The 18,834-nt window shown below is 60.3% G+C and overlaps 1 protein-coding gene across 2 annotated transcripts; it reads right to left on the bottom strand.

The window, feature by feature from the left end:
• Nucleotides 1-401: 401 nt before the first annotated feature.
• On the bottom strand, nucleotides 402-16,644 carry LOC100026206 (transducin-like enhancer protein 1). Of its 2 annotated transcripts, none has more exons than XM_056822101.1 (21): nucleotides 16,300-16,644; nucleotides 15,232-15,417; nucleotides 14,482-14,636; nucleotides 13,766-13,829; nucleotides 13,614-13,658; nucleotides 6,622-6,684; nucleotides 6,447-6,521; nucleotides 5,972-6,152; nucleotides 5,815-5,831; nucleotides 5,477-5,581; nucleotides 5,349-5,393; nucleotides 5,096-5,251; nucleotides 4,708-4,891; nucleotides 4,401-4,591; nucleotides 4,113-4,189; nucleotides 3,680-3,929; nucleotides 3,268-3,515; nucleotides 3,027-3,174; nucleotides 2,683-2,833; nucleotides 879-955; nucleotides 402-751 (listed from the first exon to the last, which is right to left on the bottom strand). In XM_056822101.1, exons 2-21 carry the CDS (start codon nucleotides 15,256-15,258, stop codon nucleotides 644-646), a joined length of 2,367 nt encoding a protein of 788 aa, XP_056678079.1. In that variant the 5' UTR covers nucleotides 15,259-15,417; nucleotides 16,300-16,644; the 3' UTR covers nucleotides 402-643. The 2 variants fall into 2 exon arrangements, with proteins under 2 accessions (XP_056678079.1, XP_056678080.1); XM_056822102.1 differs by having other exon boundaries at nucleotides 15,232-15,392.
• Between the last annotated feature and the right edge of the window lie 2,190 nt (nucleotides 16,645-18,834).

Genomic DNA, 18,834 nt, shown 5'->3' with positions numbered 1-18,834 from the left:
CGTGGGGGAGGGGACTCCAAGTGGCCACTTCCTCTTCGGCTCTTCCTGAGGCCAAAAGCCGCTGCCCAGAGGGACCCCCCCAAGCCTCGTGCTCTGGCCAGGAGCCAGAGTGGCCGAGGGGGAAGGGAGCGCGCCTCACCCACCCCTCACAGAGGAGGGGGTCCGGGACTCGCCCACACTCACACAGGGAGAGCCAGGACAGCCTCAGAGGTGAAAGCTGAGCCGATGGGGGCATTTCGGAGCTGGATAAAGGATGGACGGAGGGGGGAGGGGCTGCCACCTCTTACCCAGGCTGGGACACCTTCGTTGGGGACACCAGGGTGTGGGGAGGGAAGCATTCGGGTCTAAGAGCCCAGGAGGAACCCGGGGGCGGGGGACCCCGAAGAAGCTGACCAAGCCCCACGTGCCTCTGGCATTTTATTAAATACAACCTAAAAGACGGGGGCCTACAAACCCTCCCACCAAAAAACAGAATCCATGGAGTAGAAAAATAAACACCAAAGACCACACGAAATGTCCAGAGTTCCCACTGAGGGGGGCGGGAGGGGGCCGGGCCCCGAGCTTCCTCCCGAGCCCCCGAGATTCTTTGGGACGTCGCTGGCGGACGGGCTCGGGCGGGGGGCCCGACGCGGAGGCCGGCGCCTCAGTAGATGACTTCATAGACGGTGGCCTTCTTGTCCCCCGAGCCAGTGACGATGAACTGGTCGTCCGTGGAGATGTCACAGCTCAGGACCGACGAGGATTCTTTCGACTAGGGCCGGGGAGAGGAGGCAGGAGAGAAAGGGACGGAGGTTACTGGGCCGGGCTGGGGGGCACGGCTGCGGGAGGGAAGGACCCCCCAGACAGCGCCTCGGTCAAGAGCCCCAGGGGGCCCTCACCTGGAAGATGCTGGCTCCGTAGGGGGTCCTCCAGGCGTTGAGCAGGTTGTCCTTGCCGGTGCTCACAAACCACCGCCCTGGACAGAAGGGGGAGACAAGAGATGGGGCAGTGACGGGGGACAATAACGAGAACAGCTGGCATGTATGGAAGCCTGCCCGAGGAGGCCGTGCTGCTATCCCCATTTTACAGATGGGGAAACTGAAACAGGCGACACGTCATACCCAGGGTCAGGGTCACAGTTAGAATGTGTTTGAGGCTGGATTGGTCTTCCTGATTCCAGGCCCAGAGTTCTATGCTTTGAGTACCCTACCTAGCAGTGGGAAGAGGTCTATGGAAGGGGCCAGAAAGCTGGGATCTAGCTCTGTCAATGCCATTTACCCTGTGTGACCCCAGCTTCAGATTCTCCATGTGGAAAAGAAGGGTTTGACATCAAAGCTCTGAAAGCCCTTCTGACTCTGGCATTCTGGGCTCTGAGGAGCCCCCCCCACCTTCTCTGTTCTAAGGACCCTCCCAGCTCTGACATTCTCTGTTCTAAGCTCCCTCCCAGCTCTGACATTCTCTGTTCTAAGCTCCCTCCCAGCTCTGACATTCTCTGTTCTAAGCTCCCTCCCAGCTCTGACATCCTCTGTTCTAAGCTCCCTCCCAGCTCTGACATCCTCTGTTCTAAGCTCCCTCCCAGCTCTGACATTCTCTGTTCTAAGCTCCCTCCCAGCTCTGACATCCTCTGTTCTAAGGACCCTCCCAGCTCTGACATCCTCTGTTCTAAGGTCTCTCCCAGCTCTGACATTCTCTGTTCTAAGCTCCCTCCCAGCTCTGACATTCTCTGTTCTAAGAACTCTCCCAGCTCTGACATTCTCGGTTCTAAGCTCCCTCCCAGCTCTGACATTCTCTGTTCTAAGAACTCTCCCAGCTCTGACATTCTCTGTTGTAAGAGTCCTCCCAGCTCTGACATTCTCGGTTCTAAGCTCCCTCCCAGCTCTGACATTCTCTGTTCTAAGCTCCCTCCCAGCTCTGACATTCTCTGTTCTAAGCTCCCTCCCAGCTCTGACATTCTCTGTTCTAAGCTCCCTCCCAGCTCTGACAGTCTCTGTTCTAAGCTCCCTCCCAGCTCTGACATTCCCTGTTCTAAGGACTCTCCCAGCTCTGACATCCTCTGTTCTAAGGACTCTCCCAGCTCTGACATCCTCTGTTCTAAGGTCTCTCCCAGCTCTGACATTCTCTGTTCTAAGCTCCCTCCCAGCTCTGACATTCTCTGTTCTAAGAACTCTCCCAGCTCTGACATTCTCTGTTCTAAGCTCCCTCCCAGCTCTGACATTCTCTGTTCTAAGAACTCTCCCAGCTCTGACATTCTCTGTTCTAAGCTCCCTCCCAGCTCTGACATTCTCTGTTCTAAGAACTCTCCCAGCTCTGACATTCTCGGTTCTAAGCTCCCTCCCAGCTCTGACATTCTCTGTTCTAAGCTCCCTCCCAGCTCTGACATTCTCTGTTCTAAGCTCCCTCCCAGCTCTGACAGTCTGTTCTCTATGTTAGCTAGGAATATACAACTCATCACAGACAAGGCCACAGGCTTTTTTCTCCAGCAGCTCACCCACTGATGCCACTCATTCGTTTAACAAACGTTTGCTGACGCAGAGCCAGGCTCTGTGCCAGGTGGGGAAGGGTCAGCACTTCCTGTCTTGCTAAGCCAGAAGCTGCTAGGAGCTGGGGACAGGCCAGAGACCCCAAGGCAGGGCTGTGATTTCGAGCCGGTCTAAAGGCCTCCCCTGGCCCCCTCCCACAGCCCCGGGCACCGGCGGCTCCTACCACAGGAGGCAAACTTGAGGGAGAGGACGCAGCTCTCGTGCAGGTGCAGCTGGTACTTGTCCGGCTTGCTGACATGAAGGATCTCCACAGTGCTGCTCTCCATGCCCACTGCTAGCCAGTCGCCTGTGGGGCAGTGGCCCAAGGAGAAGATCTGGAGGGCGGGGGAAGGGCGGCTTTCAGAACTGGGGAGCGGGAGGCCCATGCGAGAAGCCCGCCCTGGATCCCGGCCCGCCCCAGGCCCAGAAGAGCCAGAGGGCTTCGTGCGGCTCCGGGCGCCCTACCGTCCCTCCCAGAGGGAGCCTAAGGCCCGGGGGTCTGGGGAGGGGCTGTGCAGGCGCGGGTACCTGGGAGCTGAAGTCGTGCTGCTGGAGCTGGCGGCCCTCCCGCAGGTCCCAGCAGCGCACCGTGTTGTCCAGGCCGCCCGTCCACAGCCGGGCCCCGTCGTTGGAGATGTCGATGCAGCTGGCCCCGTCCGTGTGGCCCTGGAACTGCCTGAAGGGAGAGGAGGCGCTCGCGGGGCTCCAGCGGGGCCTCCCCGTGGACGTCCGATCGTGCCCCCCGCCGGCGCCGGCCCCGCGGCCTCACCTGACCATGGCCTGGTTCTGCAGGTCCCACACCACGATGTTGCCGTCGCTGCAGCAGGAGAAGCACACCTTGGCGTCGGGGCTGATGGCCAGGGCGTAGCAGGCGGGCGCCGAGGAGGTGAGCTCGGCCTTGATGCGGGGGGTGGGGGACGCCAGGTCCCAGATGGACAGGGTGCTGGCTTCCCCGCCCACGATCAGGCTGCGCCCATCCGGCAGCAGCTTGCAGGAGCGGATGTAGTTGTCCCGGTTCTGGGTGCGAGGGCGAGAGCAGGGCAGTCAGTGGGGACAGGCCAGCGGGCAGCAGTCGGCGGCCCCCGCCCCGCCTTGCCCAGGCTCAGAGCAGCAGAGCAGGGAAGGGGCACGAGGCGGGGCTCCTCCCAGCCGCCCGGCCCGGCTCCCAGCAGCCCCCTCACCAAGCAGTCCAGCTGGGCCACGGGAGTCTTGGTGCCGGGCTGGGCCACGTCCCACACCTTCACGCAGCCCTTGCCCCCCGTGTAGACGTGCTGCGTGGAGTTGCTGATGGTGACGGCGCAGACCACCTCCCCGTGGGTGAGGGTGTGCAGCTGCCGCGCGTGCCTGGGGATGCCCGTGCCCAGGAGGGCGTCGGAGGGGAAGGGCACCGGCTGCATCTGCCCATCCGCAGACACGTGGAAAGAGTAAGCCCTGGAGGGGGAGGGGAGCCTGTGTGAGAAGGGAGGCTTCCACGCAGCCTCCTGATAAGGCCTCCTCGGCCCGGAAGGCCTCTTTCAGCCCCCCCTTATCCCCCAGTTCTTCCACAGCCTCAGGGCCAGCACTGCTCTTTTCCCCTTCTGGCCCCCAGGACCCCCCTCGGCCCCCCACACTTACGGTTTTCCTGAGGAGCTGCTGGGCAGGTTAGCAGAGAGACTGGAAACCCGCATGTGGGAGTGAGGATCATAGCTGACCTGGAGACACAGCCCAGGGCAGGGGTGGGTGTGGGGTGTGGCTCACCAGCCCCTCCCCCCTCCCTCCCACCCCCGAAACTGGCACGGGTCAGAGGGGAGCCTCCGGAGGAGGCTAAAACCCAGATGCCCTCACCGAGGCAACGGGGAGTTCAATAGGGAGAGTCCACGTGCCGAGCCCCAAGGACAGGCCCGGAGCGTCCAGCCTACTCACCAGGGCAGGACGGCCATAGCCGGAAGTCCCTCCCATGGTGGCGGCCCCGTTGAGCTGGGAGGAGGCCAGATGGAGCCCGGTGTAGGCCCCGGTGCCGGCCAGGTCTCCATTCACTGCCGAGTGCACCATCCCCATCCCGAAGGGGCCCGTGTAGGAGCCGGCCATGGCCAGGGGGCTCCGCAGGCCCAGCGCTGGGAGGGGACCCACAGCCCGTGGTCAGGTGTGTGTACAACATGGAGGCGCCGAGCCCCGCCCCATCGCCCCCAGGCCCTATCCCGGCCCCAGCTCTGCCCCAGAGCCGGCTCACCCAGAGAGTCCACTGCGGCCTTGCCCAGGCCAGGCCGGAAGGGCTGCGTCCCGAGGCTGCTGCTGCTGCTGCTGCTGCTGCTGCTGCTGCTGCTGCTGCTGCCGCCGCCGCCCCCCGGCCCCAGCCCGTCTCCCTGGGATGTTGGGGTGCTGGACTTCAAGCCCGGAGTCCCGGCCTTCTCCACCTGCAGCGGAGGGTCAGGCCGGCTCTCTCCCACTCCCACAGAAGCCTCTCGTTTTTGCCATGGCCTTTGGAGCCCCCCGGCTGGCTTCTGCTCACTTCCTCGGCGCGATGCGCCTCCTGAGCTCTACTTCTGGGCGCTCGAGGAGGTTTTTGAGCACAGCAGCCTCCTTCAGGGAGCCCCCCAGCCACCCCTCCCCCCACATACCGGGGTCAGGTCCTTGCTTCGAGTGGGCGAGGCGCTCCGGGACGACGAGACGGACGGGGGGCTGCCAGGAACGGCCTCCTTCCGAGGCAACGGGGTCTTGTCCAGCCCGTTCTCCCTCGAGGAATAGGAGTGAACGCTGTGGGGGGACTGGGGGTCCTGGAGAGACAGGGGAGAAGGCTCGGCCTCCGCTCCCCCCCGCCCCAGCCCCCCCCACACGTGAGGCCCCGGAGGAGGGCAGGGAGGGCCCACTGACCTCATCGACCACCAGGTTGTCCTCACTCTTGTCAGCATCGCTGGCCTAGAGAGGACGAGGGGGAGGCCCGCGTCAGGCTGCCCGGACCCTCGCAGGGGCCGGCCCAGCCTCCCGGCCCACCCCCTTACATAGTCAGGAATAAAGTCTTTCTCCTCGGCTCTCCTCTTCTTGCCGCCGCTCAGGTACTCCGAGATGTTCCGGACCCGGTCGGTGCTCGGGAGGGCCAGGGAGCTCTGACAGAGACACGGAGAGGCACCCTCAGACAGGCAGAGGGGACCGCGGAGGAGGGCTCTCACAGGCCTCCTCGTTGGCCAGAAGGGGAAACAGAGGCAGACCAACAGAGGGTGACGGACTTATCCAGAGCCTTACAACAACCAAGTGTCTCAGATGGGATTTGAACCCAGGGCCTTGCGGTATCGTCTCCCCACCGTCCCCACCAAGGGCAGCACCGACACCAAACACCTACCGAGCCTGCGTCTCTCTCTGCGTCCAGGGCAGCGGCACAGGGTGGGGGGAAGCGGCCGGCGGGCGGACCAAAGGAGACAAGAGAGGGCCTGGTGAGGGCAGGAACCCCAGCGCTCGCCTTCTCGGCCTCCCCGCCGACCCAGCCCACGCAGACCTACCTCGGTGCTCCAAGTCCGCCAAGCCTCGGTCGTCCTTGGGCCCGGCCTGGGCCGGAGCCGCCAGCGCCCCCGTTAACGCCAGCAGCCCCGACGCGCTGCCCAGGCTGGCCAGGCCCGAGGGGTGCGGGGTCAGCGGAATGGGGGGCGCAGAGTGGGGCAGGTGCTGGGCCTGCAGCTGGTGCTGGGGAAGAAAGGGAGGCAGGTCAGGGCGAGCTGGGGCAGCGCGGGGCCGAGGCGAGGATGTGGGGAGGCCTGGGGGGGAGGGGGAAGAGCAGCGAAGGGGGAAGCAGCCTGGGAGGGGGCCTAATTTAATTTAATCCTTTCCGCTCCTCGGTGGAAACGGAGGCCCGGGGAAGCTTGGGGACTGGTTCCAACGGCAGGACTAGTGAAGGGTGGCGCCACCAGGCTGGTTTTTGCCCCCAGTTCCCTCTTTCTACCAGGCCTCATCCCTCCCCGCCTGTGAGCATCCGCCTACCCCGATGGCAGCATTCAGCTCCGCCATGGTCACCTGCTTGGCTCTCTCCACGGCCTGGACCACCTGCTGCTGGTGCTGGGGAGAGAGGTAGACCGGGTGGGGCGCGGCCCGAAGACCCCTCCCCTAACCCCCAGGCTGGCCAGGAGCCCCACCGGCTGCCCTGCCGGCCACCTACCTCCTGGGAGAGGAACGGGATGAGCTGAGCACAGATCACGTTCAGCCGTTTGGCAATCTCTGTCTGGAAGAAGCACAAAGCCAGCTGTGGGGGCGCCTGAACCACGTCGCTGCGGCTCAGGACCTCAGAGCTAGAAGGGCTATCAAGGACACAGACGACGCCCTCATTCTGGAGATGGCAGAGAGGAGGCTCCGGGAAGGGAATCGATGGCCAACATCTATTGAGTCGAGTGGCCGAGCCAAGATGAAGGCCTCATCTCCTTGAGGGCCAGCCTGTCTATAGCTCCCGGCTCGGATGCTGTCCTAAGGGCCCTCAAAGCCCCGACATCCTCTGCTCTGAGGGTCCCCCCAGCTCTGACATTCTCTGTTCTAAGCTCCCTCCCAGCTCTGACATTCTCTGTTCTAAGGTCTCTCCCAGCTCTGACATTCTCTGTTCTAAGCTCCCTCCCAGCTCTGACATTCTCTGTTCTAAGGTCTCTCCCAGCTCTGACATTCTCTGTTCTAAGCTCCCTCCCACCTCTGACATTCTCTGTTCTAAGCTCCCTCCCAGCTCTGACATTCTCTGTTCTAAGGTCTCTCCCAGCTCTGACATTCTCTGTTCTAAGCTCCCTCCCAGCTCTGACATTCTCTGTTCTAAGGTCTCTCCCAGCTCTGACATTCTCTGTTCTAAGCTCCCTCCCACCTCTGACATTCTCTGTTCTAAGCTCCCTCCTAGCTCTGACAGTCTCTGTTCTAAGCTCTCTCCCAGCTCTGACATTCTCTGTCCTAAGCTCCCTCCCAGCCCTGACATTCTCTGTTCTAAGGTCCCTCCCAGCTCTGACATTCTCTGTTCTAAGGACTCTCCCAGCCCTGATATTCTCTGTTCTAAGCTCTCTCCCAGCTCTGACATTCTCTGTTCTAAGCTCCCTCCCAGCCCTGACATTCTCTGTTCTAAGGTCCCTCCCAGCTCTGACATTCTCTGTTCTAAGGACTCTCCCAGCTCTAACATTCTCTGTTCTAAGGACTCTCCCAGCTATGACATTCTCTGTTCTAAGGTCTCTCCCAGCTCTGACATTCTCTGTTCTAAGCTCCCTCCCACCTCTGACATTCTCTGTTCTAAGCTCCCTCCTAGCTCTGACAGTCTCTGTTCTAAGCTCTCTCCCAGCTCTGACATTCTCTGTCCTAAGCTCCCTCCCAGCCCTGACATTCTCTGTTCTAAGGTCCCTCCCAGCTCTGACATTCTCTGTTCTAAGGACTCTCCCAGCCCTGATATTCTCTGTTCTAAGCTCTCTCCCAGCTCTGACATTCTCTGTCCTAAGCTCCCTCCCAGCCCTGACATTCTCTGTTCTAAGGTCCCTCCCAGCTCTGACATTCTCTGTTCTAAGGACTCTCCCAGCCCTGATATTCTCTGTTCTAAGCTCTCTCCCAGCTCTGACATTCTCTGTTCTAAGCTCCCTCCCAGCCCTGACATTCTCTGTTCTAAGGTCCCTCCCAGCTCTGACATTCTCTGTTCTAAGGACTCTCCCAGCTCTAACATTCTCTGTTCTAAGGACTCTCCCAGCTATGACATTCTCTGTTCTAAGCTCTCTCCCAGCTCTGACATTCTCTGTTCTAAGGACCCTCCCAGCTCTGACATTCTCTGTTCTAAGCTCCCTCCTAGCTCTGACAGTATCTGTTCTAAGCTCTCTCCCAGCTCTGACATTCTGGGTTCTGTGGTTCTAGACAGGTCACTTGAATAGTGGATGCTGCCAGGCCTGGGCTCAGGGTGCCCCCTCCTTCCCCTGGCTCAGAGGCTGGGTGCTGAGTGCTAATTGATGCTCTCAAGGCTTGTCAGGAAGCCCTAGAGAGGTCCCTCTTCCTCCCAGCTGTGGTTTTCCCTGCTATACCACTTGTGCACCACAAGCAATCAGGGCCTGGATTGGCAGCAAGGATGGTTGGGGGCGGTGAGGGTCGGGAGTGGAAAAGGATCTGAGCTTTGCTCAAAGCTTCTGGCGGATGAAGGGTGTGAGAATTAGCTCTCACTTCCTCCCCTGCTACCTGGGCTGGAAGATAAAGGGAACAGCTGGAAAGGGCAGCAAGCAGGGCTGAGGGGGGCCAGAGGCCCTTGGCTGCTTGTACCTGGGGAGGGGGGAGGTATAGCCCTGGGCAGCCCTCACAAGGCTAAACAGAAGCTCCTCTGGGGTCGCCATGGGAGCCCCTCCACTGGCCCCGCCATCTCTAGGGGAATTTTTCTCTGGGAAGGGCTAAGCAAGCCAACAGCTCCCAGCTAAAGGGAAGGGGGGGGGGGTGTTCCCAGGCCTCAGCCCCTCGGCCAGAGGCAGGCAGCCCCCACTGGGTGGTTTCTGGGCAGGCGAAGGCTGTCTCCTGGGGCGGGCAGGCGGGCAATGACGGATCCTCCTGCCTGATGCACTGATGGGCAGGGCCCCGGGGGAGGCAGCCTCCAATTCACTGGGGCTCGTTAATGTGCAATTTACGGGCACTTTAACGCTCTCAGCATGAAAAATGATCCTGCTGCTCTGGGCTCCCTCTCCCTCACTCCCTCTCTTCTGCTGTGCACTCAATGGCTCCCCCCCTCCTCTCCCTCCGAAGGAGGTCTTTGAGGAGGAGGCAGGCAGGCAGGCAGGGGTGGGGGGAGGAGGGGTGGGATTTTTGTTCCTTTTTTAAAGGCCAGGAGAAGCAGGGATGGGGGGGCAGGGCAGACCAGAGACAGGCCTAAGGAACAGGGCCCCCCAATAAAGCCCAGAACGTCAACCTCAGCAAGGCCTTTAGAATTGAGTGTCAGTCCTAGAAGGGCCTCAGAACATAGACAGTCTGGGCTGGGAGGGCCCCCAGAACAGGGTCAGAACTAAGAGAACCCTTAGGGCTGGGAGTATCAGGGCTGGGAAGGCCCCTAGAACAGGGTCAGAACTAAGAGAACCCTTGGGGCTGGGAGTATCAGGGCTGGGAAGGCCCCCAGAACAGGGTCAGAACTAAGAGAACCCTTAGGGCTGGGAGTATCAGGGCTGGGAAGGCCCCTAGAACAGGGTCAGAACTAAGAGAACCCTTAGGGCTGGGAGTATCAGGGCTGGGAAGGCCCCCAGAACAGGGTCAGAACTAAGAGAACCCTTAGGGCTGGGAGTATCAGGGCTGGGAAGGCCCCTAGAACAGGGTCAGAACTAAGAGAACCCTTAGGGCTGGGAGTATCAGGGCTGGGAAGGCCCCTAGAACAGGGTCAGAACTAAGAGAACCCTTGGGGCTGGGAGTATCAGCACTGGGAGGGCTCCTAGAACAGGGTCAGAACTAAGAGAACCCTTGGGGCTGGGAGTATCAAGCACTGGGAGGGCCCCTAGAACAGGGTCAGAACTAAGAGAACCCTTAGGGCTGGGAGTATCAGCACTGGGAAGGCCCCTAGAACAGGGTCAGAACAAAGAGAACCTTTAGGGCTGGGAAGGTCCCAAGAACAGGGTCAGAACTAAGAGAACCCTTAGGGCTGGGAAGGCCCCTAGAACAGGGTCAGAACTAAGAGAACCCTTAGGGCTGGGAGTATCAGCACTGGGAAGGCCCCTAGAACAGGGTCAGAACCAAGAGAACCCTTAGGGCTGGGAGTATCAGCACTGGGAAGGCCCCTAGAACAGGGTCAGAACAAAGAGAACCTTTAGGGCTGGGAAGGTCCCAAGAACAGGGTCAGAACTAAGAGAACCGTTAGGGCTGGGAAGGCCCCTAGAACAGGGTCAGAACTAAGAGAACCCTTAGGGCTGGGAAGGCCCCTAGAACAGGGTCAGAACTAAGAGAACCCTTAGGGCTGGGAGTATCAGGGCTGGGAAGGCCCCTAGAACAGGGTCAGAACTAAGAGAACCCTTGGGGCTGGGAGTATCAGGGCTGGGAAGGCCCCTAGAACAGGGTCAGAACTAAGAGAACCCTTGGGGCTGGGAGTATCAAGCACTGGGAGGGCCCCTAGAACAGGGTCAGAACCAAGAGAACCCTTAGGGCTGGGAAGGCCCCTAGAACAGGGTCAGAACTAAGAGAACCCTTAGGGCTGGGAGTATCAGGGCTGGGAAGGCCCCTAGAACAGGGTCAGAACTAAGAGAACCCTTGGGGCTGGGAGTATCAGGGCTGGGAAGGCCCCTAGAACAGGGTCAGAACTAAGAGAACCCTTGGGGCTGGGAGTATCAAGCACTGGGAGGGCCCCTAGAACAGGGTCAGAACTAAGAGAACCCTTAGGGCTGGGAGTATCAGGGCTGGGAAGGCCCCCAGAACAGGGTCAGAACTAAGAGAACCCTTAGGGCTGGGAGTATCAGGGCTGGGAAGGCCCCTAGAACAGGGTCAGAACTAAGAGAACCCTTAGGGCTGGGAGTATCAGCACTGGGAAGGCCCCTAGAACAGGGTCAGAACCAAGAGAACCCTTAGGGCTGGGAGTATCAGCACTGGGAAGGCCCCTAGAACAGGGTCAGAACAAAGAGAACCTTTAGGGCTGGGAAGGTCCCAAGAACAGGGTCAGAACTAAGAGAACCCTTAGGGCTGGGAAGGCCCCTAGAACAGGGTCAGAACTAAGAGAACCCTTAGGGCTGGGAGTATCAGCACTGGGAAGGCCCCTAGAACAGGGTCAGAACCAAGAGAACCCTTAGGGCTGGGAGTATCAGCACTGGGAAGGCCCCTAGAACAGGGTCAGAACTAAGAGAACCCTTAGGGCTGGGAAGGCCCCTAGAACAGGGTCAGAACTAAGAGAACCCTTAGGGCTGGGAGTATCAGGGCTGGGAAGGCCCCTAGAACAGGGTCAGAACTAAGAGAACCCTTGGGGCTGGGAGTATCAGGGCTGGGAAGGCCCCTAGAACAGGGTCAGAACTAAGAGAACCCTTGGGGCTGGGAGTATCAAGCACTGGGAGGGCCCCTAGAACAGGGTCAGAACTAAGAGAACCCTTAGGGCTGGGAGTATCAGGGCTGGGAAGGCCCCCAGAACAGGGTCAGAACTAAGAGAACCCTTAGGGCTGGGAGTATCAGGGCTGGGAAGGCCCCTAGAACAGGGTCAGAACTAAGAGAACCCTTAGGGCTGGGAGTATCAGGGCTGGGAAGGCCCCCAGAACAGGGTCAGAACTAAGAGAACCCTTAGGGCTGGGAGTATCAGGGCTGGGAAGGCCCCTAGAACAGGGTCAGAACTAAGAGAACCCTTAGGGCTGGGAGTATCAGGGCTGGGAAGGCCCCTAGAACAGGGTCAGAACTAAGAGAACCCTTGGGGCTGGGAGTATCAGCACTGGGAGGGCTCCTAGAACAGGGTCAGAACTAAGAGAACCCTTGGGGCTGGGAGTATCAAGCACTGGGAGGGCCCCTAGAACAGGGTCAGAACTAAGAGAACCCTTAGGGCTGGGAGTATCAGCACTGGGAAGGCCCCTAGAACAGGGTCAGAACAAAGAGAACCTTTAGGGCTGGGAAGGTCCCAAGAACAGGGTCAGAACTAAGAGAACCCTTAGGGCTGGGAAGGCCCCTAGAACAGGGTCAGAACTAAGAGAACCCTTAGGGCTGGGAGTATCAGCACTGGGAAGGCCCCTAGAACAGGGTCAGAACCAAGAGAACCCTTAGGGCTGGGAGTATCAGCACTGGGAAGGCCCCTAGAACAGGGTCAGAACAAAGAGAACCTTTAGGGCTGGGAAGGTCCCAAGAACAGGGTCAGAACTAAGAGAACCCTTAGGGCTGGGAAGGCCCCTAGAACAGGGTCAGAACTAAGAGAACCCTTAGGGCTGGGAGTATCAGCACTGGGAAGGCCCCTAGAACAGGGTCAGAACCAAGAGAACCCTTAGGGCTGGGAGTATCAGCACTGGGAAGGCCCCTAGAACAGGGTCAGAACTAAGAGAACCCTTAGGGCTGGGAGTATCAGCACTGGGAAGGCCCCTAGAACAGGGTCAGAACTAAGAGAACCCTTAGGGCTGGGAGTATCAGGGCTGGGAAGGCCCCTAGAACAGGGTCAGAACTAAGAGAACCCTTGGGGCTGGGAGTATCAGGGCTGGGAAGGCCCCTAGAACAGGGTCAGAACTAAGAGAACCCTTAGGGCTGGGAAGGCCCCTAGAACAGGGTCAGAACTAAGAGAACCCTTAGGGCTGGGAGTATCAGGGCTGGGAAGGCCCCTAGAACAGGGTCAGAACCAAGAGAACCCTTAGGGCTGGGAGTATCAGGGCTGGGAAGGCCCCTAGAACAGGATCAGAACTAAGAGAACCCTTAGGGCTGGGAGTATCAGGGCTAGGAGGGCCCTCAGAAGCCAGAAGGTCAGGGCTGGGAGGATCCTCAGGCCCAGAATGTCCGCTTGGGGACCTTCCTCGGAGACCCCAGCCCCTCTGTAGTACAAAGGGCTCCGGGTCCGGGTTCTCGTTCCTGGCTCTGCAGCCGCACTGACAGAGCCTGGGTAAGTCCCTGAGCTCGTCTGGGCCCCCAACGCCCTCCTCATCCAAAGGAAGGGCCGGCCTCCCAGTCGTGCTCCATGCCTGTCATTCAGGAAGCCCCTTTCCACTGTGAATGTTGGGGAGTTTAGGAGAACTTAATTATAGGCTCTGGAAGCCCACACGGCATGCCAGGGAGGGGCTGGCAGCAGCCGGCCCTGAATCCCCGACGCCCTCGGGCACCCCTGCGCTAAGCAGCCCTACACAAAAGCCCTGGGGAGGGCTGGGAGCGCAGCACCCCGACAAGGCCCAGCTCTGTCGCTGCCTCCCTCCACTCTCCCTCAGCAGCCAGTGCCTGTCAGCCCAGCCTCGTCTCAGGCCCCAGTGAAAGCACAGACAGGGCCCTGGCAGGCAGCCAGCAGCACCTGGGATCGGATCTCCGTAAATGCTGCTGCCTGGGAGCCCCTGGGCCAGATGAGACAGGGATGGGCAGGCAGGGGAGGGAGGGGATGGGGGGAGATGGTGTCAGCTCTGCTGGAAGGGGAAGCCACAAGAAGGCCCAGGAGGCCCCCTACCTGCACCCCCTCTCCAAGAGGCTGCTGGGTGGGCTGCCGCCCACCCCCAGAGCCCTTCCCGGGGAGGGCCGAGGGCCAGACGCCGGGCTACTCACCTGCTTGTGCATCTCGATGTTGAGGCCGTAAGACATCTCATAGTACTGCAAAGAGGGGAACAGGGAGATGGAGGGAGGACAAAGGCTGGCTCCAGCCCCCGGGCCCCCCAAGGGCTGTCGTGAGGACCCCCCACCCCGGCCGGGCCGCTCACCATGACATAGTGCCGGTGAATCTCAGTCTTCTCGGACGCCAGCTTCTCACATTCCACCTTCAAGCTAAAGGGCAGATGCAAGTGCTGAGTGAGGGCGCCAGAGGCAGCCCAGGCTCGGCGAGGGGCCCCCCCCAAGGGGGAGGGGGAGGGGCTCAGGGAAAGTTCACCGCCATCCTTCTAAAGCTGGAAAACCCTGGGCCAGAGAGGGAAACGCTCTTCTCTGACATCACCCAGCAAGGCAGCAGCAGCTTCCCAAGGGGAACTGACATTCTGTCCAGGGCTCTCCACTGGACCACACGAGGCTGGATCAGGGAGGGAAGGGGAGTGGAAGGGAGAAACGGAGGCCCTCGGGAGCTTGAAGACCCCAGGATTAAAGCTGATCGGAGGATCGAGGGGGAGAAGAGGCCCTGGCCCCAAATCACAGGGCTGCTATCAAGAGTCAGGCGGACAGAAAGCCAGGCCTGGAGACAGGAGGCCCTGGGTTCAAATCCGACCTCCAACCAAGTCACCTTAGCCTCAGTTGTCTAACCATAGCTGCTCTCCTGCCTTGGGCCAGATACTCAGTACTGATTCTAAGGCAGAAGGTAAGGGGCTCCCACCCCCCGAAAACGTCATCGCACTCAAAACAACTCCAAAATCCAGGACTTCTCCCAACCCCAAGCAGCTAGAGCTCAGCCAGGATTCCAGGCCAGAATCTTCCTTCTCCAAAGCTGTACCTGTGGTATTGGCTCTGAAGGAACTGGAATTCTTCTTTGATCCGATCCAAAGTCTCTGGGTAGGTGAGTTTGAGGGTCTGGGGGGTCGTGGCCGAAGCATTGGTGGTCACAAGCACAGCTGCGGCGGAGGCCACTGGTGGGGCCTGAAGGTGGGTCTATGGGGAGGCAGGAAGGGGCACAGTCAGCCAGCGCCCACTCCCGAGAGACTGGGAGATGGAACTCTGGTGCCAAGAGGGCAGAGGGTAGAAATGAGAGTCTGGGGTCTCCCCTTCCCTCCTCTTCCCATTGGAAAAAGAAATCAACAGTCTCAGAGAGGAAGGGACTTACCAAAAATCATACCACTCTTAAATGAGTGAGTCAGAATTTGAACCCAGTGCTCACCCTAAATTAAAAATCTTTAAAAAGACCATTTTGGGACACTGGGTTACCCAAGGCCAGAGCTAGAATTTGAAAATGGTTGATGCCAGGAAGTACGTGAGCTGGAACGCAAACCCACCGCTTATGTACGTTGCCTGAGCTAGGAAAGGGTCTTGGGGACCCTCTAGGTCAATGTCTTTATTTTACAAATACCCAGATCCCAAGGGGTGGGGAAGGGATTCGTCTGAGGTCATAAGAGCCATTTATTACTCCGAGTTGGGGTTCCTTTTCTTCTCCCCCCTATTACTACCTTCCAACCCAACGGGAGTCGCGCACCGAAAGTGTCAGGGATTAACCAGGGGTCCCCAGAATGGCCCCGAAAGCAGGACTCACCAAAGGCGGCCTGTTCTGGGGAAACATCTTCAGCCAGAGTGAGCAGCCCTCCGTCTTATCCACCAGCCACCTCTCTGGTTACTAGATCCAATCTCTGGCCCTTCGCCCAGGCCCTCGGACAGGCTCCAGCTCGAAACCGCCAAGGCGGCTGCCAACGGGTTCTGAAAGGCAGCCGGCAGCACTGGGCTGGAAGAGGGAAAGGGGAAGGGGGGAGGTGTCCCTGCTGTGCCACCCTCAGTGCCTGGGCCTAGGTGCTGTTTGGGGACAGCCTTTGAGATAATCACCCCCCTGGCTGCACTCTGAACTGAACTGGGAGCTTTCTTATCCCCCTTCCAGCTCCTGCCAGCAGCCTCTCCACCTGCTGTCCAACTCCAGCCTGGCACAGGTCCACGGCTGGCCAGCCTGGGGCTAGCAGGCCACTTTGGCCAGCATCCCTCTTCCCCAGCTCAGCACTGCTCTCCCCAGTGCCAACCCACCCAGCTCTGGCTCCAGCCAGACAATGGGCCCTCCTCCTTCCCTTTTTTCCCTTTTTCCTCCCCCCTTTCCTCCTCTCTTCCCTTCTTCCTTCCTTTCAGCTTCCTTTCTCCTCCCTTTCCTTTTCACTCCTTCATTCCTTCCTGCTTCCCTCTTTTCTTCTCATCCCCACCCTTCTCTACTCCCACCTGTATCTATCTTCTCCCCTTTCCTCCATTCTTCCCCTCCCCCACTCTCCTCCTTTCCTTACTCTCCCCTCTCTCCATTCTCTAGCCTCTTCCCCAGTCTCTGCCTCTTTCCCTTACTCTCTCTCCCTCTTCCCCCAGCTTCCTCACTCTCTCCCTTCTCCCTCATTCTCTCCATTAGTCCTCTGCTCCCTTCCTCACTCATTCTCCTCAATCTCTTCTCCCCTCCTCACCCATTTCTCCCCTCTCCCCCATTCTCTTCCCTTCTCCCTTACTCACCCATTCTCCCCCACTCTTTCCTTTCCTCCTCCGCTTCCCAACGCACCCCCCCCCCGGCCCCGCCTCCTATCTCCCTCTCGGGGAGGGGAAGGAGCAGGCAGTCGTCCCCGCTCGCTCCCCCAGGACTCACCGGGCAGGCTGGGGCACGAGGGGAAAGCAGGCACCGCCGTCGGGGGGCGGAGGCTTGGCGGCCCCAGCCCAGCTCTGCCGGGTCCGGTCCGGCCAGGCCCGCTCAGCTTGGCGCCCGCAGGGAAAGGGAAAGGGGAAGGCGAAGGCCGAGGCCAGGAGCGCTCCCCCTCCCGCCCCCGGGCTGGCCTGCGCCGCTCGGCCCGCTCAGCTCCGCCCGGGCCCGGTCCCGGCCCCGGCCCCAGCCCTAGCCCCAGCCCCAACCTCGGCTCGGCCTCCCCGCCCCCTCGGCCGCCTCGGCCGCCGCTGTCGCCGCCGCCGCTGCCTCCTCCTCCTCCTCCTCCTCCGGGCCGCCCTCCCCGCTCCGCTCCGCTCCGCCCCCGCCCGCCCCGCCTCCCCCGCCTCCCCGGGCAGCAGAGGCAGCAGCGGCTCTGCGGGGAAACTGATCAATGAACGCGCGCCAGGTCCACGTGGGCCGGGGCTCGTGCGGGCCAGCGCCGAGCCGGGCCGGCCAATCAGGGTGCCGCGGGGGCCACCGCGCCCCCACGTGGGGCCCCCGCGCCGCCGCCGCCGCCAGCGCCCATTGGCCAGCCCCGGCGTTCCGCCCCGGGAATGTGTCAATCAGCCCAGAGCCTGCGGAGCGAGCAAGCCGGGCTGGGGCTTTAACCCTTGCCTGGACGGTCTGGGCTGGAGGTGTTTTGTTCCAGGAAAAGGGAGGAGGGGGGTGGGTGGGAAGGAGAGAGGATTGTTGGACAATTGTGGGAGGAAGCCGGGGTGTGAGCCTAGCACTGGCAATGTTAGAATCGAGATCCAGGATGGGCCCTTACTGGGAATCTTAGAAACCAACCCATTGTTTTTCTCTCTGGGGAAACTGAGGTTCGGAATCCGGAAACGATTTACCCGAGGTTGCTCGGCTACTGAGTGGCAGCTTCTGAGCTGGATCTCCTGGCTCCTGGCTCTGGGCCCAGAGTTCCCACTCCACTTAATCCTCCCCCACAGCCCTGTGAGGTCCTGAGGGCAGGGATGGCTAATCCGTTTGACAGAGAGGGCAATTGAGGCCAGGAGCCGGGACGCGCCTGGGCTCAGGTCGCCGAGTGTAGCGGGAGCGAAGCCCGGGTAGAACTCGGGTCAGCCTGACTGCGAGTTCGAAGACTTGACTCCTCCCCAAAGGTTGCCCCTCCGCAGAGAAAGAGAGAGGAGCATCCCGCGTTCAGCTTTTCCTTCTGGGCTTTCCTTAAGAACTCGCGCGGCGCTAAATGAGTCCGTCCCGGGGGCGGGGGGCGGGGGAGCCGTGGAGGAAGGGGCGGAATGGGAGGGGGCTGGGTTTCCAAACGAATTAGCCCCGAGATGGCCAGTCCCACCAGGGCCCTGTTTCCCAGGGCTAAGGCCAGTCCTTCCTCCTTCTCTGGATAATTACTGCTCCCCAGGGCCAGGGCTGGGCCAGGATGGATCGGGGGACGGATTAGGGAGGGGAGAGGCAGAGGGAGGAAGGGCGTGCTCCGTGCCTCGGTCCAGGCTCCATCACCTGCCCTGGCTTAGGCCGGCTGGAAAGGCTGGCTCCCAAGATGAGCCAGCCGGGCTACAATCCCCAGTTCCCTGGCGGGCTGGGGCTTTAGGCTTCCTCGAGATGTTGAGAGACCCAAGAACAACAACAACAATTTCAAACCCTTACCACCTTCTCTGTCTTGAAATCAATACTATGAACTGGCTCCAAGGCAGAAGAGTGGTAAGGGCTAGGCCATGGGGGTCCAGTGACTTGCCCAGGGTCACACAGCTGGGAAGTGTCTGAGGCCAGATTTGAACCCAGGACCTCCTGTCTCTAGGCCTGGCTCTCCATCCCCTGAGCCACCCAGCTGCCCCCACAACATGCAATTATTAATCCCCTACTGGGTGCAGGGACTCTGGGAGAAATGCAAAGTTGTTCTACAGCCAGGAGTCCTGGATTCTATTCCTTGTTCTCTCTCAAATGCTGATCCGTAGGATCCTGGACTGTGTACATACCATCTCCCTTTCTTAGGGTTACTTTATTACGGATTAATTTTCTGGGTGATCTCTAGCCAATACTTCCCCCCTTGGGGGGCTCTCCTCTGGAAGATGAGGGTGACCGAGGCAGCACAATGCACTGGAAAAAGCTTGGGGGAATTGGAATCAGGGAACCTGGGGTGGAATCTCACCTGGGATACTTGCCACCTTCCTTACCTGCTGCCATTTTCTTCACCCGGATGGATGCCCTTTTCTTCTGCTGCGCAAGGAAAGAGCTGGACCGGATGGTGTCTGACATCTCTCCTGGCTGTGAACCTCTGAGCCTCATCCTTCCCATCCTTCCCATCCTTCCCAGGGCCGGTGTAGGGAAATGACTTCATGAGCCGCTGTCTGTCCAGTTATTATCTGGTAACAGGACCCAGGCCCCCCAAAGGGCCCGGCTCCCCGATTCCTGGCCCGTCTCACAGTCAGAATAAGTCTGAGCCCGGAGCCACCGGACCTGGGCCACAGCAGGATGGAGTTGGAACAGCATTTGCTTTTTTGTGGCTCTTGGAGG

The sequence above is a fragment of the Monodelphis domestica genome, chromosome 3 (genome assembly GCF_027887165.1).
Source record: "Monodelphis domestica isolate mMonDom1 chromosome 3, mMonDom1.pri, whole genome shotgun sequence".
In the NCBI taxonomy this organism is placed as follows: Eukaryota; Metazoa; Chordata; class Mammalia; order Didelphimorphia; family Didelphidae; genus Monodelphis; species Monodelphis domestica.
This window is presented reverse-complemented; position numbering and strand designations above follow the sequence as displayed.